This window comes from Acomys minous, assembly GCF_964271855.1.
Source record: "Acomys minous genome assembly, chromosome: 2".
NCBI classification, from domain to species: domain Eukaryota; kingdom Metazoa; phylum Chordata; class Mammalia; order Rodentia; family Muridae; genus Acomys; species Acomys minous.
In genome coordinates, this window is record NC_140484.1 from 30,294,896 (window position 1) to 30,321,616 (window position 26,721).

Below are 26,721 nucleotides of genomic sequence, written 5' to 3' on the forward strand. Positions count from 1 at the left end.
AATATTTGATTCTTACTATGTCTGACAGGTTAAGCTAGTTGATATTTATCCATTAAGGTTTGTGTGCACATGGTATGTTTGTTTAATGATCCAGTCTTTAAAAAGAAAATGAGTGATTAGTTTACCAGAGTCACATTTGAAGTGGTTATTGTGCACTCTGTGGTTACTTTCCTAGGACAGTCTCCAAGTCTATGTGGTTTTAAAGCTAATTTTATTTTTTCAAAGTAACAAGATTTCAAAATTCAAATAGTGCTGGAAGACTTATGAAATAGGACAAAAAGAAGTAGTCTCTGAAGATTTTGATAACAGGCCAACCTTAGAGAAAGCTCTGAGTTAAATTGAAGGCACCTAAAGAATGGTCACTTTAAAACTGTATGTTGTGAAAAGGGTGACGCTGACAACCTAGTGAGGGGGATGAGTGTTATACTCTTTTATGTGTGAAAAATTATGTTATACATGCTCAAAGCAATGTATTTCCCTTTGTACCTTAAGAACTTTGCCCTCCCATAGTGTGTGTGTGTGTGTGGTGGTCTCACAGGTTCAAATCTATGATTCTCCTGCCTCCACCTCTCAAAATTGTATTACAATCTCATGTTACGTTGTCTACATACATTTTTTGTCTTCGACAATTTCATGTGTATATAAAGTAAAATTTGGTCATTTTCAACCATTACCCTTTTTCGTGTCCCTTCTTGTGGTGATGTATATTCTGAAAATATCTCTTACATCCTAAAAGACTGGCTGCTGGACTTCACAGCCGAAGTTAATAATATATCTTGAAGTCCTCTAAGACTTAAGACTGCTGGCCACTGTGTGCTCAGCATGTTTGTTTAACCTGCCTTTAAGAGAACAACTCAAAAATCAACCTTACTTGGCTTGGATTTCCTATGTAGTCAACTTTTATAGCCTAAGCTATTGCATAGCTATAATCTTAAGTTATGTAGTGTTCCATGCCCCGACTCAGATATTACAAGCATATCTTTGCTGAAAGCAGCAGATAGAGAAGTTGAAAGCAACTTCCTAAAACTTACCATAAAGGTTGAAAGCAACCATTTATGGTTACTGGTTGATAACAATGATGTTTGCTATTTGGTCAGTAGGGATCAGGTGGAGCCAGCGACTTAATGCCTTGTAAAACTCTGTTAAAGATTTCTGTACAGTGTCCCATTCTTTCTCCATGTGATGTTTTCTATGCTGTTCAATATAGAGCAAAGCCCTTTAATAGGGACAGTCACACCACTCACAGACAGACAGACAACACACACTCATACAGACAGCTCATACATCAGACAGGCACACACTAGGACTGATACACACAGACATAGAGACAAGCAGGTTCAAAACTGATTCACAAGACAGCCCTCAGGCAGGTGCAGACTCAGACTCATAAAATGAACGGACAGAGGGAACATAAAGTAGAGAATTCAAGTCTGGACTTGCTCTTGGTTAAATGACTCCAAGAAGTGCTTTTTATTTCTTTAATGCATTATGGTTTGCATCCCTTCACTGAACACCTTCATCCTCCCAACAAGCCCGCTCCTACTCTGACCCATGCTTTCCCGCCTTCCCACTGTAGTTCAGCTATGGTTGCTTGCATGTGCATCAGTGGGGGTTATTTATTGAGCACATTATTCATTTGTCAATGGCTACACCACTGAAGAAAATAACTCCTATTCCAGGATGCAATGTTTTTAAAATATGAGTGCACATCTAAGTGTGTGCTGGGAATAGTGTGGGGCCTTGTACATGCTGGGTAAGTGTTCTAACACTGAGAAACGTCTCTCACTCGCAGTGGCATTTTTATCAAAGATTTTTTTTTTTCCCCTCCAGACAGGATATCCCTGTGTAACGGCCCTGGCTGTCCTGGACTCACTTTGTAGAGCAGGCTTGCCTCATCTCTGTCCCTCTCCTATCAATACCAAAGTCCTTACTCTTTTTTTTTTTTTTAGTAGGTTCTAAACTTTCAAAAGTAATAGGCTTTCCATAAGCACTGAACCAACATCACTGCGCTGAGCACTTGACCTGTTTGATCTTTGTGTAGGTCTGGGATAGTAACGTTTTGTTTCCTTAATACGTTAATGGGATTTGTGATAGAGTGTAACCTTTTTCTTAAATTTGTTAAGTTAGATAATGAACTTCCTGTTAACCTATTTTCTGTTTTTCTCTCTTATTTGTGCTTTTTGTTTATACCTATACACATGGCTTTTCAACTATTTCAATTTCAAAGCTTTTGTGGTGGAATATATTTCTTCTGTACTTTTCTTCCCCAAACTTTCTTTAGGCAATTATATGTCTGAAGTGATCAACTGTCATTTCTTCCAAATATTTTTGTTTTCTGCATGTCTTCTTCCTTTAAGTTACCCCACACACCTCCTTCTATTGTCAAGTCTCCTACACTGGAAACTTTCCTAAAGTAGTTAATAATCTTTGGTTCTTTAATTTAAAATATCAACACTAAAATGTTAAGAAGTCCACGTGTGTGGTTGGGTTTGCCAACTGGCAGACTTCAGCATCATGTCCAACTGCCTTCTTTGCTAAAGTCCTCAAATACTACTAGCTCTTAAATAACTTGTCTAAGCAAGTCTAGATTTGCTCTTGGTTAAATGACTTTTTGGTTAAATAACTTTTCTAAGCAGGAAAGACAGAAGCCAAAGAACAGAGTGGGGCTTGCTGAACTATCACTGTCTCTCTAGTGTTTCACCCCCACACTCGTGCTTCTGTGTGCTCAATCCCTCAGGCGCAGCCATACAAGTTCCTGTACTTGAAAAATGAAAAGCGAGGAATCCTTACTCTATTTTTAGGTTTTCTCCAAGGAACCCATGGCCCTTATCTCACTGCATGTAGACAGTATCCTAGGTTAGTAGTCTGTCTAATTTCCCAGCCTTTTTGGATCTGCATGCAAATATGGTGACTTCTGTCAGTTCTTTCAGGCAGTCAGATTAATCCTCTCAAGTTATTTACTTTTCTAATTTTCAGCTAAAGATTGGTTAGAGACATCTCTAGCTTTCATTAAAGACAAATATTTCAAATTGTTGTTGGGTTGATTGTCAAGTATCTTTCACCTTAAAGTGGAAACTCTCCTTTTCTTTATATAAATCCTTTTTACTTATTAGAGATGAGGAATAATATTTTAAATCAAATTTATATAAATATTAGTTTCCCAATGACTTCTAAATTACAAAAACTTCATAGAAATATTTCTACTCTACCTCCCAAGCACACAATTAAAAAAAAAATTACAGTGACAAAACTTAACTTTCTAATGAAAAAATTTTACAGCTATAGTAATTTGATAAAGTATAACAACAGATGGTTGGAAGAGTCTCATGAAAGTTGAAGCTGGAAGAATAAAATGAAGCCTGTTTATGAAGGGTACCTTGATGGCACGAAAATAATGCTAACCATTTACACGCATAAAACAATGTCCTCAGTGGCCATAGAACTAATAAGAACTGACATTTGAACATGCAGTTTCAATCCTAGGCTCTAAGCAATAAATAAACATTAATTTTAAGATGAATGCTGAAGAGTGATGAAGGCATGGGCAGTAGAGACTAGAAGTTAACTAGGAGACCAATTTTCACATCAGAGCATTTTGAAAAAGTGGCTTCTTGCCTACTTACAGAAAGCTAGTATGACTTACTTTAGTATAAAATACAAAGGTAAAGAATTTGTGCTACTTTTGGGGAAAGAATTTGAGAGCCAGCATTCAACACATCATACAGTTTTTAAACTGTACCATGTGGACTTGCTTAAGCTGAATGGCATACTTAAACAGGTAATTGACAATCTTTAAATTTTTGTACAACAAAACTCAACAATTTTTTGTAACTATTCTACATCAGTAATTTTATTAACTATTCAATCTGAGAGGCAGAAAAAATTTAAAAAATTGAATATGCTTAAGAGAACTATGGCTATGTTGTTTGTTTACCAGACTTATATTGTAACAACTTATTATTGAAGACAATTAAAATTTCAGTTCCGAGACATAGGGAAATCAAGTTGGAATTAAGCTGGAAGCGTCCATCTTTCTAATATTCAGTGCCAATTGATGCTATGCAGGCCGCTGGGGGAGAAAAAGCATCAACAATTATATCCAGCTGTGGACTCTTGAGTGCTCATAGTTCCTAACTAAATTATCAGGCAAGATATGCCCAGTGGTGCAATAGTGTTGCAACTGTTGTAGAGTGCAACTGAAATCTGATTGGATTTCAGACCCATTCTATAGGAGAGAATTCATGTCTGCTACTGTAAACCCAATCAAGTGACTATGAATGGAAGGTTACAGCCCCTTGGGGGAGGCCAGTACTGTTGCTTGGCTAAACAGGCATGGCTATGTTATGTTATGATCATCCAACTACCTTCTAAGTATATTTCTGTGCATAAACCCAAATCTATGCTCATGAAAGCAACTCGAATTTAACAGAATGGGTCACAAAAAGGCAGGAAGTGGAGATGCAAAATAAAAAGGGGTCTAATTGGGAAGGGGAGCAGAACAAGAGAGAGTAAAGAAGCAGTAAATATGATTAAAATATACTATATATGTGTATGAGGCTGTCAAAAACAAAATATTTTAAAGACTTGTGGGAACAACATTATGCATATCAACATATGTGGAAGAGGCATTCAAAAGCAAGGGAAGAAAATTTCTATAGGAAGAATATTTAAGAAGATGACAGAAATTATTTTAAATTTGATTAGTATAAAAATCTAAACATGTAAGGAACTTAACAGACTTCAAGTGGGATAAATTTGAAAAGACTGAAACAGGTATATAATATTCAAGCTGTTAAAGAGAATTCTGAAAGCACCAAGACAAGTGACTCTTTCACATATAAAGAGTCCTCAACATAACTGACTTTTTCTTATCTGATTCTATTGAGGCCAGAAAGTACTAGAATAACATATTTTACAGATGAAAAAAAAGTCAACAAATAATAAGACATTTGGACAAAGCATTCCTAAAAACTGGAAGAGAATTAAGAAGTGTAGGGATCTAAAGAAAATTAAGGGAATCTGTCTTAAACAATAAATAAATACTAGACATTAAATGAAGCCTTTTGTGATGAGTGGGGACAAGAATAGTAACTCAAAGCCGTGGTTTTAAAAAGCTTTCAAAAAAGGATCATTATAAAGGTAAATATCAAAACTGGTAATATGCTTTTTATTCCTATGATTTGAAAGACAGGTGCATAAAACGATACTTATGCATCTGTGTCACTAATCATACAGTATGTACAAATAAAATCTGTGACAACAGCACCATAAAAAGGAGAGGTACAGAGCAATAAAGAAATCTAGTCTGTATAGATCACTGACAGCCAATTGTTACCAATTCAGACTAGGCAGTTATATGTACAAGATGTTAGCTAATCAAGACAATCACTAACACAGCAGCTACAATGTACAATGAAAACAAACCAGATGTGAATCAAAAAGTGTAATGACAGAAAAAGAAAAGGACAGCAGCAATTACAAAGAAAACACAAAACACAAAGAGGGCTGGGATAATGACTCTGCACTGCAGACATTTTCAGAAAGCTTGAGAACCTGAGTTCCAATCGCCCAGGATACACATGGCACAACAAGATCAACTCTCACAAGCTGTTCTCTGACCTCTACACACAAACACAAAAATAATAAATGTGCTTTTTCTAAAGAGTAACAGTAACTGTAACACAGTGGTGTGCACCTGAGATCTTAGCACTCAGTAAGGGCAGGACAATCACCCAAAGTTCAAAGCCAGCCTGTTCAATTAGAATTCTAAGCCAGCCAAGGCTGCATAATGAAACATCACTACTACTTATGACAACAACAACAACAACAACAATAAATAAAATGGTTATTTTTAACTTGTGTAGAAGGGACTCAGAAACAAAGGCAAACTGGCTGAAGGTCAAAGGATGAAAAATGATGCTCAGACTGGATAGGTTTGATATAAAAAATAGACTTTGAGTCAAAAACTCAGAAGCAAAGGCATTTTCATAATAATTAAAGGCATGCACCACCACTCCTCGGCTTTTTCTTTAAAAAGATTTTATTGTTCTTTATGTGCATATGTGCCCACATAAGTATGTGTGCTGGTGCCCACCAAGGTCAGAGGGAGAAGTTAGATCTCCTGGAGTTCCAATTACAGACAGTTGTGAGCCGGGCGTGGTGGCACATGCCTTTAACCCCAGCACTCGGGAGGCAGAGGCAGAGGCAGACAGATCGCTGTTAGTTCAAGACCAGCCTGGTCTACAAAGCGAGTCCAGGATAGCCAAGGCTAACCCAGAGAGATCTTGTCTCAAAAAGGCAAAAAACAAAACAGACATTTGTGAACTGCCCAACACAGGTGCTGGGTATTGAACGCCAGGCCTCTGGAAGAGCTCTTAACTTCTAAGATATTTCTCCAGGCTCCAACACTGACATTTTTAACAGTGGTAGACAAACTAGACAGAAAAAAAAAAAAGAAAAAGAAATATAATTTGAACAATACTATAATTCCCTATGGACCAAATACATAACAACAGTGGAGTATAGTCTTTAAAGTACACCAAATATTCTCCAGGATAAAATGTAGTTAGGCCACAAAAAGCATGAATAAAATTTAAGAGATTGAGAACTAGGTGGCTCACCCCTTTAACCTCAGCATTTGGCTGGCTGAGGCAGGAAGACTGCTTAAAGTTCCAAGCCACCTAACTGCAGGGAGTTCCAGGACAACGTGGGCTATAGTATAGAACCTTCTCTAAACACAAGGAAATAAACTAGAAATAATATATGAAAAAAAAATAGGACACTTACAAAAATGTAGAATTAAACAATATACTATAAGCAACCTATAGGTTAAAGAAGAAATTGGAAGAAGAAAAATTAGAGAATATTATGAAGCTACTAAAAATAAAAATATAATGGGATATTTGAGTTGAAATGATGAATTTTTGTTGTGTTCCTGTTTGGTCTGTTGGTTGGTTTTACTGTGAGATAGGGTCTATTGATCGACTCCAAGTCAGGCCTCACAAACTGATCCTCTCTCAGCTCACTGAATACTGAAATAATAAGCCTGTGCCACTACATCAGGAGTGGCACATGCTTATATTTTTATTGCTAAAATTTCTATGCTAAAAAATAAGTGAACACTCTAATTTTACATTTACAGAACTAGGAAAAGAGCTGGGCATGGTGGCTTGTGCCTGTAATCTCAGTATTCAAGAAGCTGAAGGAGGAGACCTGCCATGAGTTCAAGACCAGCCTGGGTACACAGTGAGTTCCAGATCAGCCTGAGCTAGAGTAAAGTCCTGACTCAAAAGTAATAAAAACAAAAACATGTAAACAACAAAGCTAACTAGAAAAAATATCTAATTAAACTCAAAGCAGAATACATACTACATGAGGGGCTAGAGAGAAGGCTCAGAGCATGAACTGCCTGCTAAGCTTGGGACCTGAGTTCATACCACAACCATGTAAAAAGCTAGGTACAATAACGTGCGCCTGTAACTCCAGCACTGGCCCAGCCCACCCAGTCCGATTAATCAGCTAACTTTGGGTTCAGTGAGAGATTGTATCTCAACCCCTCCCACTTCAGGGATCAGGTAGCTAGCCAGAAGAGGAGGCAAAAAGGTCGTAGGAGCCAGAGGAGATAAATGACCAAAGAGTGTCTTCTAGAGACAATAAACCTGATGCACATATGAAGTCACAAAGATGGTGGCAACACGCACAGGTTCAAGATAGACAGGGTACCAACCCTGATAGGATAAAGTAGACAGAGGCTTCCATCCCTAATCAGGAACCTATCTCCAACTGGCATCCAAGAGCAAATACAAGATTAGTTATCTGCAACGGCATCTCACTGGGTATATTAATGACAGACACTTCAGGAAGGCCCAAGGCCCAGTAAATGACCAACACAAAACAAACTCGATGGTATTTTCATAGGCTTTTTGTCTCAAATTGCTTTGTTTGGGCATTCTTGTACTGACCTTTGCTTGTATAATATGGTTTCCAATTTGTGTTTTTATGTTTTTTGTTTGTGTGTTTCTTGTATTTCTTTACTTTAATTTTATTATAGTTGATTTGTTTTTATTTGTTTGCTTGTTTTCTAAAAAAGAAAGAAAGGATGTGGAGTTGGGTGGCTGAGGATATAGGATCCCGGAGAAGTGGGGAGGAGAAACCTTGGCTATAATATAATGTATGGAAATTTTTTTCAATTAAAAAAAAATAAAGGTGAAAAGTGATGGTGGAAAGACATCTGACGTGAACTTCTGGTCTCCAAATTCATTCTCATATACAATCACATTAATAAGCACATATGTGTTCCACACATCACACACTCTCTCTCTAAAGCAAAACAAAACAAAACAGAGCAACAAAAAACATTTTTAAAAAGCAAAAAAAAAAAAAAAAAAAAAAAATCGAGGGGGCTAGAGAGATAGCCCCTGTTTAAGAGTATTTAAGAGTACTGGTTGCTCTTCCAGTGGACCCCAGGACCCACACAGTGACTCAAAACTTAACTCTATTCCCAAGGGATCGGACATCCTCTTCTGGGCTCTGTAGCACTACGTGCATATGGTGTGCATAAATATATGCAGTCACAACACCCACACACATAAAAGTAAACAACTCTTAACAAAACAAAAATTATCTGAGAAGATACATTCACACATTTCTAGAAACATACATCTTTTCAAACTGACTCAAGAGAAAAGGAAACCTATGCCAAGTAATCAAAACCCACCCAACAGCAAGCTGCGGTGGGCATACACCTATAATCCCAGCACGAGGGAAGTAGAGGCAGGAAAACTCACAATAAAAAAAAAATCTTTAAAAATTCTTTCACTTAAGAAGAGAACTTCAGCAGGAATTTACCTAGAGAAGACATACAAATGGCCAGCTAAATGAAATGTGTCCAGGGTTATTGGTCATTAGGAAGTTGTAGATCAAAATCACAATATAAGTGGGACGGCCCTAATAAAAACAAACTAAAGCTTTCTAACGTCTGTTTGCTAAAAAATCTATCTTGAGAGCTTCCCTCGACACCAGTCTTGCTTTTCTTTCTCTCAGGACTCATTATTGCTGTTGTTTGTTTGTTTTGTTTTGCTTTTTGAGACAGGTTTTCTCTGTGGAGCCTAGGCTGTCCTCAAACTCACAGAGATCTGCTTGCCTGTCTCCCTAAGTGCTGGGATGAAAGGTGTGCGCCACCATGTCTGGCTCAGGACTCATGTTAGATGCTGCATTTTACAAGTAATTTCCTCAATAACACTCTGAAAGCATTCCTTTCCTAGACTCCCACCCAAAGCTCTTTTATCTGCAGCTTATTTGTAGTACTCATCAGGTTAACAGTGTACATGACAGTATTTGAATAAATTTTCCCCCTTAAACTGTGAGCTTCACACATGGTAAAATTTAAATTTAGTTCTTAATTTTTATCTTGTATATACTTAACACTCAATAAATGTCTTAAATGACCAAATGATAAAAAGCACCTCATCAACAGGAGTGTGTATTTCATTTAGCTGCTCAGCCTCCCCTTTGCAGTCTTCTTTGTCAAATCTGGTTTATTTCAGGTGATTAAGTGATGACACTGGACACACATGTGATCTTTGTACGAGTAGGATGATATGTATATGTGTAAATGGTCCCAAATTACCCACTAAGAAAAAAACCTAGACAAATACATAACACAACTATAGTCATCCAATGGCCAGCAAAAGGATGATTTCAAGACCAGCTTGGGCTCCAAGGTGAGAATTTATCATAAACAGAATGAAACAAAGTTTTCTATTGAAAGTCTTTCCAGACTACCATATACAGTGGGAGAACCCAACATTCAGAGAAACAAATTTATGGGGCACAGACAACAGAAAGGTTGGTGTTACACTGAAAAGGAGTTCTAGAAATCTCCATTCCTCTTTATAATGCTACATATTGAGCCATTCTTACATATGGTAACCCCACACGAAAGTCAGACAAGAAGAAAACTACTCAGGGTCTGGATCTCCTGAGGAGGCCTCTAGTTCTAAGGAGCGAGAGAGGAGAGACCTTGCAAGACAAGTCTAAAGGAAAGGCTAAATTCAGCCTTACAAAGCGTACAAACAAACAAGTTACAACCGGTCAGGATATTTTCCAAGTAACCCATCACCCACAACAAACCTCCTCACTCTTTAAAGGAAAACCACAAAACGCTTTAAATTGAAGATGTGAGGACCAGATAATTAATAGGATGTAGATTACTACACCATACTATAGATGTACAGTAAGTTTGTGGACCATACTATAATGATGTCAATATGCAAACTAAAATTACTATATGACCCAGTAATTCTACATGTGGGTGTTATTTACCCAAGAAATAGAGGACAAATGGAGAGTGGAATGGGATTATAATCTAAAAACCCCAACTCACATTTTAAAATTGTACTTCTCATGGCCTAGTTTTTGAACTTAAACATACCACTGATCGGTAGCATAAAACTTTCAAGTGTGCTATGGGAAGGCATATGCAGAAGTAGTGATACAAAGTGTTGGGAAGAAACTTTACAGAATAAAGCAGATCGCTGCTCTGAGCTCTGAAGCCAGGCCAGAGAGCTCGCTTACAGAGAAAGATGGTATGGAAGCACACCGCGCAGAAACAGAAATTGTGAGCGCCATCATATTCTACTATGAGAAACAGCCTCCAATGCCATACCAGGGATCTTGGGCTCTATTTTGTGGAGACTAGAGAGCAATAAAAGCTTGTAAGAATCACATCTTTAGGTCTTTGGTTTTGAAAAATAATGCAAAGGGTAGTTCTCACTATGCAGGAGAGACTAACAGAAAGACTAGCAAATGGATGATTCTAGAAGCACCAGAGTAGCGTGATTAGTCAATGAAACTTGATTACTGAACAAATATAGGAAATGAAGAGAGCAATCCATGGTTTTGTACTTCATTAGAACAGATTACAGTAACTGCAGTCAAGTTTGGTAAGGCGATGCCCGGTTTGGTTTGGCAGGAGGTATTGGGTACGGTTTACAAAGGATGAACTTGAGGTTTACTAAACAACTTCAATTGGCTTAATCATAGAAAGGTAAGCTTGGCGCTCAAGAAAGGACCTGACATAGCCCTCAACTACTTACATACAGTAATTAAAGGCAGAGCACAATAGGATACAGGGGCTGAGGAGCTCTAGAAAAGTAGTGCTTATGTACTTCACCTGAGAGTGCCAGTTTACCCTCCACCCCGACAAACCCATGAAATACATGGCATTAGTTCCACTTATCAGATGAGTAAAATAGAGCTTTTGAAAAAGCAACCTATAAATAATCCCAAACCTAAGATAAACCACAAGAAATTCTATATACGGAAAGGGCAATTAAATTATAATTTTAAATCATTTAGAGGTAGATTACATAATAATCCAGGGGAAAAGTTACAGTTCCAAACTAAAGAAGTCTTGTTGGGAATTGAGAGGCAATGAACAACATAAGTGAAATCTACATTGGTAGATGGAAGTGGACTGTACAGACTGACTAGCGTGTCAGTCAACTCACATCGATGGTGGTTCTCTGTACAGAACCTTTAAACTTTTCCTGGATTAGGTAACTTACAAAAATAGATCCTCATTCCCTAACCCCACTTCATCTGTCTGCATAACGTACAGTGTGTTATGACAATGCAAGCTACATAAGTAAAGCTGTTTGGTTGCCCCACTCCCCGCCCCACTGCCACATCTATAGCAGCTACAACCATAAGTGAGCACATATTCCTATGATCTTTAATCTGGTGGTGGTGGTGGTAACAACAACAAAACATGCAGAGTTCTATGAATTGGGCAGATGTGTTAATAATTCTATCAGTCTTTGGGTTCAGGCAGCACCACTGGGATGTGGCTATGACAAGAGGAGTCTCAGTGCTCAGGGTTATGTAAAAATAATACTCTAATCCATCCTATTAAGGAATGCTACTACAATTATAATGGAATCATAAATGGCTTCATGGTGTAAATCTACAGAACAGACACATGCTGAAATCACACTGGATACAGGTGACTTGAGACGCTCAAAGAGAAACGTTTTTAACACCACTATCATCTATTCTCCACACAACAAGATAACTACTAGAAGGAAGAAAATTAGTTAAAAATTCCTCTCTGAAAACCTAACATCAGTGTCTCATTAGCAATAATAAAAAAGATATAATCATGTGCCACCAAAACATTCCAATCAAAGGTGAATTTCATATAGAGTAGTAGTCCCATATAATTAAAAAGGGTGGAAATATTCTCTAGCTTATGATATTGCAGCCATTGTTACCAGGAAGCACAACACATTCACCGCGTGTTTGTGGTGATGCTGTGTTGTACGGAAGTGTATTCAGAGTTCCTGGTGTTGGCCACCTAAAGATATCAAAACTGTGCTCATAAGAAATGTAAAGGCAAAAGGACACCTTTTCTAATTTTACATATGTTTAAACACACAAATACCATTGCACAATGGTACACATATAACTGCTTATAGTTTTAACACTGTAATACGCCATGCAAGATTGTAACTGAGGCTGAAACAGCTATAGCTTCATACACTGTAACACTGTACTCCTGGAAGTATACTTGGTAACATGCAGACAATGAAGAGCCTAAGGATGCATTTCTCAGATATGCCTTTGCCTCACAGTGACACACGACTGTAAATGTGTCTTGCATAAACGTTAGTGTACACAACTATTCTGGCCTCTTTTCTCCTCTACATGTGATATGAGTTAGTGGACATTTTTGGCCCACAATGTAGGTAGGCTCCTTCTGCTAAAATCAGCTGGATTTTTGAAGATAAGCTATTGAAAAATAACAACTGCTAATCTCAATTTCTTCTCTTTCCAACCAGCACTAACTCACTGACAGCAAACTAGTGAGAAGTTTCACATGGCTGATGAAATGCGTTAAGAAGAAAGGTAAAGGAGAATAAAGTTAAAGCTTTGATGGTGATTGTTTTGGAAGAATTTTTCACAGTGGAGAACAGAGTTTAATATCAGTTAATTAAACATCTCAAATTTCATTACTGTTATTTAATTTTTGCAGAACTGGTCTTCAAATCTAAGGCCTTGTACATGTTAGGCAAGCAGACTAAAGCACTAAACAATATCCTTAGCCATTGTGAACACTGGACTCAATAAAACTGGTTTAAAAAAAAAGGCTAAATTGGACATGGTGGCATATGCCTTATTCTTAGCAACTTCAGAGGCTGAGGTGGGAGAATCATTTGAGCTCACAAGTTCAGGGGCAAGCCTGGGCAACACAATGAAGCCCTACTTCAAAAAACAAAGAAATAAATAAACAAAAATCAATTGTGGTGGAAAGGTGAGTGGGGAGGAAGAGCATTGCTCTCAAACATGAGCACCAGCTACTTCTGCATAGTGAGTTCCAGATAGCCAGAGCTACATAAAGACCCTGTCTCAAAAAACCAAAACCAACCAAACAACAACAAAAAACAGGGGCACATGAGAACTAATTTGTTGAAATTATTTTCATTATGAAGAAATAAAAAATTAAAAGAAATAATTTCAAAATTTCCAAAACTCATATTTAAGAATAGTTAAATAAACACATTTCAAATATAAACATAATTATTTCTGATTTGTCCATGGCAAAGTTGTCATCACAAATTTCACTGAAAATCTGAAAACGTAAAAAATATAAATAAATAAATAAATAAATAAATAAATAAAGCCTTCAGCCAGTCTGCATACTGGTCTGAGTAAAGATGAAGACATACATATTTTACTATAGGGTGGATTTTATAAAGACACAAAAGATAAAAGGAGCATCAGAGAGTAAATGACATTCGAAGTGAAAGGCGTTGTTAGTAAGACTGCCATCGGTGTTGGAGGCTGACTCCCTGCATCTACATGAATGCTAGAAACACCTGGTGGAAACTATTAAAGAACACAGAGGCATCTGAGCTGTGTGCTCAGATGGAGTGTGATGGGAAATGATGTGCAGTGTGAGGTTAAGATGCTACCATGTCATACAGGAAAGCTGAGATGCTCTAGAAATAAGCTCACGTGATGAACTCCTAAGATGGAGAGAGGAGAAACAAGAGAAAGTGCTATTTCTATCACTGAAGAGACTCTTCAAGACTATTACACATTTTTTTCATTCTTCCTTTTTTCCCCCTATTCCTTACTCCTCAAACAAATCTTAAGTAGTAGTAGTAGACTGCTGGATGGAGCAAACATGGCTGAAGTAGTCTAAGTAGTCTCAGAGGCTAAGTGGTAAGGACTGTGGAACTATGACATCATGTCTGAATCCTGGCTCTAGCCTGTGGCTGAATCCGTTTATGATGAGGGATCGCTTTTCTGGGCAGCAGTTTATATAACGAGTGCCTTAAGGTATTTAAGTGCTTACAATGGCACACATGAGAATAATGACAAAACCATTTTTCCCACTCTCCTCTAACCATTATGTGATCACAAATTTTCAAGTTTTAAAAACATTAGCTCCTAACAATTAAAAGGAAAAAAATGGTACTTTTCATACCATTTTACAAATGGTTTCTTCAAAAAACTTACTGAAATAAGTAACTCTAGAAAGTACTAGAGTACATACACACACACAGCAGGCTGGCTTTAGTCAAAAAAACCGTATAACAATAAATTCATAGAGTACAATAATGCAAGTTATAGTCTGGTAAATTTAAAGTCATATATGTATTTTATTTTCTAGTTTTTTTCTTTAACTTACTTTTAAAATATTTTTTTGAGAAGCTCATGCAAGGAGACTGCATCTACCTCACTCCTGCTCCTCCTCCCCCTCCAGCTCCTCCCGTGCCCCACCCCCTACCAAACTCGTAACTTCTTCACTATTCTACTTACACATAGAAACACACCATGGTGTCTATGTGGCTATCATGTCTGTTTACCACAGCTTGTGTGTGCGAAACACACCATGGTGTCTATGTGGCTATCATGTCTGTTTACCACAGCTTGTGTGTGCATGTAACTGAGATGACTACTGGGACTGGATATCCTTTGCTGGCGCTTGTCCTTGAGGGACACTGACCTCCTTTCTCAGAATCCACTGACCACATGTAGTTCTGCATCTGGGGAAGATCGCATGGAACTTCCCCCATGGCAGCTCATGGGCGCATTTGCCCTCTGCTGTCTAGGGGACACTATCTAGCAGCAGGCATCCTGTTGTCCATGATGGTTGCTTTCTGATTTTATACACATTTTAATGTTATCTTTAGATTTTTTTTACATATAACAAGTATGTTTTACCTATGTGAAAATGCTGATTATAAAGAGATGAAGTGTTGTGCTGGCTCGTTGTATGTCAAGTTAATCGGTTAGAGTCATATGGAAAGAAGGAACCTCTGCTAAGAAAATGCTCTTACCAGACTGGCCTGTAGGCATCTCTACCAGGCATTTTCATGGTTGAGTACTGATGTGGGAGGGTACAGTCTACTGTGGGTGTGCAACCTGTGGGCAGCTGGTCTTGCATGGCATAAGAAAACAGGTTGAGTAAGCCATGAGGAGCAAGCAGTAAGCAACATTCTTCTATGACCTCTGCTTCAGTGCCTCCCAATTCCCTTCATGACAGACTGTAACTTGGACACGTAAACAGAAATAAACCCTTTCCACCCCAAGTTGCTTTTGGTTATGGTGTTTTATCACAGCCGTAGAAACCCTAACTAACACAGTTGTCTTTTTTCAATTGAAAAGCTAATCAATTGCCTAGGTGTATTTCTCTCAAACAAACATATATACAAACCAGAAACTGGGTAGTAACCAAGTGTCTAGACAACATAATAAAAGCTGGTATTTAAAAAAATTTTAAAACAAAACAAAACCACCAAATCTTTGGGTTCAATTAAGAGAGCCAGCTACACAAAGGCTGATCAGCAACAGCCGTACTGCTTGACTACAAGCCTAATAACCCCACTCAGTACATTAACTCCAAATTAGCTTTTTCCAGTTCCTAGTTCATGAATAAAGATTGTTAGTTCATTAATCCCATTATATAAGACTTTTCTTAAGTATTTTTCTTACAATGTGAACTTTGAAAAGTTCAGTGATTTTGTTTTTTAAGATTTATTTATTTATTATGTATACAGTGTTCTGCCTGTGTGTACACCTGCAGGCCAGAAGAGGGCACCAGATCTCATTATAGGTGAGCCGCCACGTGGTTGCCAGGAATTGAATTAAGGACCTTTGGAAGAGCAGCCAGTGCTCATAACTCTGAGCCATCTCTCCAGAACAAGTTCAGTGACGTTAACTGGGCAATAAACTAGGCAGAAATTGCTTTATAGCAGAGAAGGGCCCAAAATGTCACTGCCTGTGTGTCAAAATGTGTAGGTCAGAGGATCCAAGTAGCCTAAGCTGGCTAGCCAGCAAGCAAGCAAGCTCTGCCTGTTTCCACCTCCCCCAGGCCTGGGTAGCAAGCACATGCTATCATGCCTTGCACTTTTATGAAGGTTCTGGATTCTGACCTTGGTTTTTCACTGACTAAGCCATCTTTCTGGACTAAAAATGTTTTTATTTGCTCACCTAGAAGAAATTGTCCAAATTAGTATTTGGGACAATCCTTATACTATTAGGGTCTAAGGCATATTTTACTTCATACCACTGGTTTTCTTTGCATAACTGGGCTTATTCTTCTTCAGTAATGTCTTTTTAATATATATAATTTTAATACATCTTTTTAATATTTTAAAGATATATCTATATTTAGGCTATATATTTTTATATATTATATATCAACATATATTAATAGATTATTATATGTAAATTATATATTTAAGGTATTTTGAATGCTCTGAGAAGTTTCCTCATAATAATATTGACAACAATCTCTCATGTAACATCAAGCAAACTTCTGACATATAAGTAGTTTGCCCAAGAAGAAAAGATGTTGTATTTAAAAATTGTTGTTTTATTTAAAAGTGAAGCATGCTGTGGAGGAAATGTGCAAAACATAATGACAGTTTAAAGAGTTAAAGAGCAAAAGTCCAGGCTCCCCCAAAGTTTAACTAGGAGGTAACAACTGTCTGTCTGTTTTTCCTAGCATATATTAAAAACAGGCAGCGGAGCTCTAACCGAATAAGAGCGCCCCTCTTCCTATTACCTCCCAGCTCCCCATTTTAATGAAGAATAGATTCTATGTGACATGGAGTGTACTAGTCATCTGAACGTCTAAGAAGTGTAGCACAATACTCAGTATCCCTTCGCTTATTTAATTACTATTTTAAAATTTAATTACATATATTTTTAGGGTTAAACTTTAAATCCTACTGAAGAAGAATAAGCCTAGTTATGCAAAGAAAACCAGTGGTATGAAGTAAAATATTCCTGACACTGTAATACTATAAGGATTGTCCCAAATACTAGTTGCACTGAGCTGTTTAAATTGACAATCCAAACACTGGTAATTTCTGAAGCACCATTTTAGAAATGCTGGCCACTTTACATCTTAATGACTTTATATTTTTAATAATTTGTTTTTATTTTATGTGCATTGGTGTTTTGCCTCTATGTATGTCTATGTGAGGGTGTCCGATCTTGGAGTTACAGACAATTGTGAGCTGCCGTGTGGGTGCTGGGAACTGAACCTTAGTTCTTTGAAAGAGCAGTCAGCACTCTTAACCGCTAAGCCATATCTCCAGCCCATCTTAATAACTTTACATAACTCTTTTTAAAAGTTACGTATAAAAGCCAATAAAAGAAAGAAAGCCAATAAACTTACTTGGGATACACTGGTTCATACAGGTATTTGTCCCCTCTTGAAGATGTGATATGAAAAAACAAGATGTAGCCATTTGCTGTCTGAAAAGAGAAAGTTTATCAACCATGAATGAGAATGTTAACTGCCATCCTAGGTTGTAATTTTACAGGGCTATAAAAAGAAACGTTGTTCATCCCTCCCCTGAAGAATTATAGCCTCTTTATATATATAAAATGCCTTTTAAGATAACCCATTTTTTAAAAACGTTTAACAAAATTTTAAAATGTTTTAAAGTTTGTAATTGAAGTCCACGGACATGAGCATTCTAAAACAATTGTATAACTGAACAGATGAGTGCTGTGCCAAACACACAGTATACACTGAACTCTACGAAAGTGTGGTAAATAATTAAGTTTGCAAAGCAATACTACCGAATAGGTAAAATGCCTGATTGTACCCAAAACTTTATCAGTTACTTCAAAGCAGCATAATCATATAGCTAAAAGTAAAAAATTTAATCTCTTAATATTAAATATACTATGAAACACTAGGAAAAAGAATAAGAACAAATCTTGAAATTTCAAAATCAGCTAAAGTCAATTTCTAATTTCCAGGATATAAGCATTTGAAGTTCAAGTCTGAACATCTAAGTTTTAAAGTAACTAAATATTATAAAAAAAAAATTATATTTTTAAAAAATTGTAGTTTTGGGTGACTGGAGCAGGTTTCTGGCCAGCCAGAGCTACCCTAAGAGACTCTAACTCAAAAACAACACTAACGCAACAACAACAAAACTATAAACAACACAAAACATTGTTATATGACTATGGTATACACCTGTGACTTACAAAACTCGAACAGCCACATTCCATTTGTACAAATATGTTAAATACTATATATCATTGCTTCTAGAAGAAGCAATCCAGTGAAGTGGCAGTTTTTTCCCCAAACAACTTTACCCTAACACTGAATTTCTATCATCTCTGAGGTAAATGAATATGAATCCAAAGTCGAAACAATCAAAACCAAAGAAATCATCCACGGTTTCCTATTTCTTCTCAGAATGAGCTTCCTGTTTTTCAGTTAAAGGAATGAGAGGAAACAGATTTCCCAGTGCAGCCGGGATGGTTTGTTTGCCCTTCTGTAATATAATTTCAAAAACTACAGTTTAACGTACTACAATATTAAAGAAGAAAGTAAAGATCATTCAGGAAATATTATCTTTGGAATTCTTCATGGCAATTTTGCACTTTTGCAATAGAAAAACAAGAGATTAATGACTTCCAATCAAACTACAGCAAAAGCCATAAACACGTCCTATCGCATGCAGAATGGTGACTACTGCAAACTTCTGCTGCCACCTCATTAGGGCAAGGAAGGCAATAAAGAATGGCCAGCTCTTAAGATGGTAGCATTACCATAAATGCTGTCTGGGCGATCAGTCACTCAAAGGTCAAGAAGTTCACCACTTCACACACTCAAATGCTCACAGCATACACCGCAAAGTCATAAAGAATAGACACAACTATGTCAGCGAGAACAAAACACCACTTTGTACTAGCAATTCATCTAATACAAAAGTGAATACACAAATAATATCTTGGTTTACCAATTGGTATTTGTTATCAATCATTTTAAATAAATATTCAGATTTCTGTGTATACCAAACATTATATACTTTTAAATCTCAATGACATCTACTATTGACATTCCATAAGCAGTTCTGCTTTTGAACAATTTTTAACATCTTAATATTAAATGATGACCCTTGTCCTTTAACCAAATCTTTTACTATGCACTATTATGACCTTCCTATCCATGACTCCCAAATTATATATATATAAAAAAGCATTAGCTATTGTTTAATCTTTTCAGGTAATGATCTTAATTCCCTCTGTTAATATACATATACATACAACCATTCAAAATTCACTAATTTCTCTTCAAGTTAACAATGAAATGTCAGACTGCAATATCTAAATTCTTCACACTGTAAGTTCTATTTTTCATACTCCTTATTATACATGTTTAGAATAAGAAAACATATAAGTTGTCTCAAATTACACTGATCTCCCAAGATAATAATATACTTATTGCACATACAGACATGAATATACATAAATGGAAAATAGTAAGAAAAGAAGCATGCTGAAATAAAGGTGATGAGTATCTTTTGATATGAACAACATTTATCAAGATTTATTTTTCCTTAGTGTGGCCCACACATTTAACCCACACTTGGGAAAACAGATCTCTATGAGTTTGAGGCCAGCCTGGTCCACAGAGTGAGTTCCAGGGCAGCCATGACTACACAGAGAAACCCTGTCTCAAAAAACCAAAACAACAGAATTAATCAATCATTTTCCTAGCTAGGCTTGGTGACACCCAGCTTTAATCCCAACAATGGGGAGAAGAATCAGGTGATCTGGATGTCTGAGACCAACCTAGTGTATATGGAAGGTTTTAAGACCCTGCCTCGATGAATGAATTTCTCCATGATCTATCACTTTTCATTCTATCCATGAGGTGTGCGTGCACATACTACAAACCTCACAGCTAATGGTGCAGAGAGCCAGGAGCATCTTAAACCACTGCAGTGTCTGCTGTCCTTCATTCCAGAATGAAATTGAGCAGCTAAGATTTTATTTCTAAACTAATTCACAACTGCCACAGAACACAGGAATTTGAATTTTTATATCAAAATAAGCCAACTAGTTGTTCAAAAACAAATCAGGAAGCAAAAATAGATGAAATTCAACTAAGCACTGGGTAAACTTCCATGAAACCACTATTAGGAAAACATTCCCCATGTGTTTATAAAACTGACTCCACCACTTTGCCAATAACTGCACATAATTTACCTTATACATACTCCAGAGAGCATTTGACTCCTGGAGCTTTCTCACTGTATTCATAAATCTCAACTACAATTAGTAATAGATATATCAAAACAAGACTAGAGAATAATATCTTGGAAGACTGCACAGGAAATTTTAAAAATTCATTCACATATCAAACCAACTGAATTTGACAAGGTTGAGCTAAAACCATGAAATCAAACTCTCAATGTAAGTGGAACACTTACAACACACAGGAAAGAGTTGATGGAGTTGGTCAGTTTTATCAATTTTAGCTATCCATATTTGGCCAACTCTGTTACTTGTGCCTGGCTGCAGTAAGGGTGGACAATATTTGTTCCCACTTCTTCACTGTGGGAGTGGACTGCCACTTTGGATTACCAGGATGGGCATTCCCAGGTGCTGAGGTGGTTTCTGGGCCAAGAGGGGATTTTGGGAGGTGGAACTTATCCCCTAGTACCTCCTTGTAAGAGCCAGGCGATCTCTCTAAGTTCAAGGCTAGCCTAGTCTACAAAGCAAGTCCAGGCTACACAGAGAAATCAAAACAAACAAACCAAACTTATGAAACTGGCTGCCAAGAGAAGAGAGGACTACAACGAATGAAGACACAAGAAGGAATACTTCACATAAGCAGTTAGGGAAAGTTATAATACAGTGGTTTTCAACCTTTCTTGGGGGATGGTCTGATGTATTTTGATGGTAATTCCTGCTTGCTGTCTCTGTGACCCACCTTTTGATTAATAAAAAGCCATCCCACCCGGGCAGGGCAAAGGAGATAGGTGGGGCTTAGAGAGAGAGGAATCCTGGGAAGAAGAAGAGGAAGGAGAAGGAAAGAAGAGAGGAGAGACTCTGAGAAGAGAGGAGGCTGCCATGTGTTAGAAGCACATGGCAGGTGTGGATAGAGAATCCGGCCCAGATGAAGAACATGAGCAAGTTATTTGGGATTATGGATGGGAGGTAGCTTGATAGAAGTTATTAGAAGCAGGTGTGTGATACCTGCCCCACTATGGGAAGTAGTTTAGAGGATTAATGTCTGCCCTGCCCCAGGTTAACCAAGGCTATTTTAAAATATAGCAAGTGCCTGTGTCTTGGTTGACGGCTAACCAGGCATACTGACAGTACAGATAAACCTTCCTCGTGCTGTGGCCCTTTAATACAGTTCCTCATGTTGTGATGACCTCAACCATAAAATTATTTCATTGCTTTCACTGCATTCATAACTGTAATTTTGCTGCTGTTATGAATCATAATGTAAATGTCTGTGTTTTTCGATGGTCTTAGGTGACCCCTGTGAAAGGGCTATTCAGCCCCTGCACCCCACAGGATGGAGAACCGCTGCCATAACAGGAAGCTTTAACAAAGAAGCAAAACCTAACCTCTGAGAGTTGAATTTGTGGGGCTGGGGAGATGGCTCAGTGCTTAAGAGCACTGACTATTTATTGTTCCAGAAGACCTAGTTTCAGTTCCTAGCACCCCCATGCAGCTCACACCTGTCTATAACTCCAAGATCTGACATCCTCACACAGGTATACATGCAGGCTAAACACCAATGACATAAAATTAAAATAAATAAATTTTAAAAAGAATAGGAAAAAAAAAGAAAGTTGAACTTGTTTTTTCAGAGTTACCACAATCACTACTCACTACAATTTAAAACCCACATAAAGAAACAGAAGAGTAATGCACAGCCACAGGAAAATAAAGAGTATATCAAAAACTATCACTGAGCAAGTTCAAGCATTGAACTTCATCATTTACTTTCGATTTTTGAAATAGGGTTTCTCCGTGTAGCCAATCAAAAACATTAAATCAACAGGCTTAAAATATGTTCAATGAACTAAAAGAACCATGGATCAATCCTTGTTGTTCAGGTGTGGTAAGCTCAATAGGTCAGGAGATTATTGCCATAGAACAGAGAATGTACAGTTTGGGGAGTAAGGTACACAAACGTACCACACCAAAGGAAGTAGCAGAGTCTGCCAGGGAGCACAGAAGCAAGGAGAAAACCTCAGTACAAGACGCACTACCTTGGGAGCTAGAGAGATGGCATGGTGGTTAAGAGCACTGTCTGTTCTTCCAGAGGTCTTGAGTTCAATTCATAGCAACCACATGGTGGCTCATAACCATCTATAATTTGATCTGATGCCCTGTTCTAGCATGCAGGCATACATGCAGATAGAACACTCATATTGAATAAATAAATCTTTTTTTTTTAAGTCACTACCTTGGTTTCCATAGTATCCTGGCTAGTTTTATGTCAACTTGACACAAGCTTGAGTCATCTGGGAAGAGTACTATCAACTGAAAAAAACGTCTCCATCAGACTGGGCCTAAGTCTACAGCACATTTTCTTACATAGTGGCTGATGTGGGAAGGCTCACTGATGACAGTACTACCCAGGGCAGGTGATCCTGGTTGCTAATAAGAAAGCAGGGTTAGGGGTGAAAGAGCCAGAGGGGTCAAGAACACCACAAGAAAACATACAAAATCAACAAATCTGGGCCCCACACACATATATAACAGATGTACAGGCTGGTCCTCACATGAGACCTCTAACAGCAGGAGCGGGGGCTGTCTCTGACTCTGCTGCCTGCCTTTGCATCCGTTTCCCTAACTGGACAGCTCTGTCTAGCACCAACAGAAGAAGATACACCCAGTCTCACTTGGTATGCCAAGGCAGGCTGATATAAATGGGAAGTCTTCCCTTCTCTGAAAAGAAAGGGAGGGGAGGGAGCCTCAGAGAAGGGGAGGGAAGGTGAGAGGGAGGGACTGGAAGGAGAGGAAGGAGGGAAGTACTGATCCAGATGCAGAGTAAATAAGTTAATGAAGAAAAAGAAAAAAGAAAGAAAGCACGCTGAGCAAGGCACGAGGAGCAAGGCAGTGAACAGCATCCTCCCTGGCCTCTGTCTCAGTTCCTGCCTCCAGGTTCCTGCCTCAACTTCCCTTGGTGATGGAGTATGACTTGAGAGCAGAAAGATGAAGCAAACCCTTCCTTTCCAATTTGCTTTGGTCACTGTGGTTTATCACAATAAAAACCCTAAGTCACATGGGAGGAAACGGGTGACCCAAAGCAAAGAGATTTGGTACCGGCTAGCTTGAATAGCATCACGGGGCCCTGGAGGATGAGGATGATCCTTATTTGGTGCTTGGCTCTCAAATATAAACAGAGCTAAAGGCAAGATCTCCCGTGAAAACAAAGACCAAGATGTCAGAGGTTCCAAATTACAGAAAATTGAAAGCCATGATCAAATCAGAGGAAGATTTTTTTTTTTGAGACAGGGTTTCTCTGTGTAGCCTTGGCTGTCCTGGACTTGCTTTGTAAACCAGCCTAGCCTCGAACTCACAGAGATCCACCTGCCTCTGCCTCCTGAGTGATGGGATTAAAGGCGTGCACCACCACGCCCTGCTTAAGTTTTATAATTTTAACAATGACTTCGAGGCCAGCCTCGTCTACACAGCAAGTCCAGGACACCCAAGACTACACAGAGAAACCCTGTCATGAAAAACAAAACAAAAAAATACAAAAATAAAAAAATATATACTTTTAACAGCCTAACTCTACTTCAATGAGAATATAATTCTCTTTAAGGTGCTAATGTTTTGGGGTTAATTAGGATTTAATGCTATTATTCCTAATGATCAAAACTGAATGCAAAGCTTTATCAATTAATGTTGGCTAGTAATGAGAATTTACATATATCACACCTAAAAAATCTTTTGAGACGAGTTCCCTGCCCGCGCATGCACACACAGCCTTATTCTTGCTATGTATGCAGCCATGGCTGAATTAGGTCCTGCTATGTAGCCCAGGCTTACTTTGAATTTGCAACAATTGAACCTTAGTCTCTCAAGTACTGGGATTATAGGTGTGTGGTTCAATGAAAAATAGAAGCTTCTCTTTTGCACAACTAAAAAAAAACTTTACAAAAAAATTGTTTTGAACTTGGATCAAGGTTGTTAAGAATGCTATTTGAACTGTGACATGAACTCAGGAAATTAATTTCCTGCTAATTCCATGTGGGATATAATTTTCTTCTCTGACTTCTGAAAGCATTTAAGTATTTTCTGAAAGTATTAAAAGCAGTCTGACACTACTTATGATCCAAGCAGTTTCACTAGTTGTCACTGAAGTTACTTCACAATGTATCAGTTTCCTAGATGAGGCCTGTTTACTTTACAGTGTTAGCCTGAATTCAATGTTTACCAAATCCACAGCAGAAGCTACTTTCCATGCTAGGAGTATAACTCAGTGGTAGAGTGACTGGCATGTGTGTTGCCCTAGTAATCCCAGCACAGGCAAGAACAGCTGTTTCCAAAGCCATTCACTGCTTATTAAGGAGCAGATGGTGACTCATCATCTGCACCCTCCCCCCAAAACAGGGTTTCTCTGTGTAGCCGTGGCTGTTCTGAACTCAACTTTGTAGACCAGGTTGGCATCAAACTCAGAGATCCACCTGCCTCTGCCTGGAGTGCTAGGATTACAGGCATGCACTACCATGCTTGGTTGGAAGATGACTCTTTTTAAAGTTCAGAAGAATGTTAATTTCAGACAAAAACTAAAAAGGTTTCCAACAAGCCCTTACCACCACTAAGCCATCAAACAGCTGTCAGGACACACTAGTCAAGACATTCAGTTCTTACCTCTGAGGAAAACTGAAAACAATCATGGGCTTTGAAAGCCTGAGTTTCACAACTTCAGAATCTGTCCAGCTATGTCCTTTTATATTTTGTATCTTATTTTTGCTTTCAATAAATGCCTATCTTAGTGGAGTCCATTTCATTTCGTACTTAATTAATAATTAGTTTTCTCAACTTCTTTGAGTGTTTTATGAATCTAGAGATATTCTACACAGGCTATGCATACGGAGTAATTCTCAGCTTTTTCACACTCAGCACTGGCCCTTCAAATAAACTGTAACAGAGCACAACTATATAATTTGATAATTCATCAAGAATTGAGCAATTGGGGCTGGAGAGATGGCTCGGTGGTTAGGGCACTTACTGCTCTTGCAGGGACTCTGGTTCTATTCCCAGTGCTCCATCAGGGTTCACAACCATCCCTAACAGTTCCAGGGGGTCCAGTGCCTACTTTGGACTTCCCCTGACACACACATGACACACAGACAAAATACTATACATAAAAAATAAGACAACATTTTTTTAAAGAACTGAGCAATTTTACTTTGTATATACTTTCAAATTCTCATATAATAAAGTGTTTTAAATTTTCTAATTTTTCTATTAGTTTCAATGAGTTAGGACTATATGGTGAGTATTTAGTGTGGTAATAACACTTACACTATTCCTTTGGAGTTCACTGCATAATACACACAGTATTTTGCCACTTAATTCAACAATAAAAAATATAGACTTGAATGTTTTAAAAGCATGACATAATTTACTCCTCTGTTCTTTTGAAGTATGTACTAGTAATAAATATTATAATATAAATATAAAATATCACTGTGTGTAGCACTTGGCATACAGTATAGTTCTAACTGTGTTATAATAATTTGTAGTGTGCTGCACAAAAGAGGAAAACATTGGGAATATCACATACGGTTGTTGTCAGCACTTCTCAACTCAAATCTGCTGTTAGACAAATACATAAGTAAGTGAGCATGTTTGTGTTCCAATAAAGCATTATTTATGGACACTGAAATATATTATGTGTGTGTACATACGCATATACATATAATGTACACACACATTCATTTTTGAGCAAAACAGAATGTCACACCTTGATTTGCTTTGATTATTTAAATCCGTACAATCAACTACAGTTTATAGATTACATATAGCAGGCAGGATTTGCTATGTAGCTGAGAGGTCTGCAGCTCTGCTACAGGAAGTGCAGACTCCTTGGTACTTTTGTCATCTGGAACATTGTCACATGAGCAGCCCAGTCACCACGAGACTGGGAACGAGCACACTGATGTGCTAACGTAACAGTTAAGACAGCAGTGGTATACTCAGTGCTTAGGCACTGGCCTTGCATGCACAAGACTCCAGTTTGATCTCCATGATGAAGGGAAGGGCATAGTAAATAAAATCTAAGTTCCCTAACTTATTATTATTGATTAATTTATTATTTATTGTTTCTTGAGACAGAGTTTCTCTGTGTAGTCTAGGATGTTCTGGATTCGCTTTGTAGGCCAGGCTGGCCTCGAACTCACAGAGATCCGCCTG

The 26,721-nt window shown here is 37.9% G+C and overlaps 1 protein-coding gene across 4 annotated transcripts in view; it reads right to left on the bottom strand.

Annotated features, from left to right (window-relative positions):
- RIC1 (RIC1 homolog, RAB6A GEF complex partner 1) overlaps positions 1–26,721 on the bottom strand; it is an 87,360-nt gene that overhangs the window by 47,176 nt on the left and 13,463 nt on the right. For 3 of the 4 annotated variants that reach the window (XM_084772259.1, XM_084772258.1, XM_084772260.1), the window contains one exon: positions 17,696–17,775. In XM_084772259.1, coding sequence (XP_084628385.1) covers positions 17,696–17,775 — 80 coding nt within the window. Of the gene's footprint in view, positions 1–1,031; positions 1,165–17,695; positions 17,776–26,721 lie in introns of those variants that run through there. The other variant, XM_084772261.1, reaches the window with a different exon arrangement.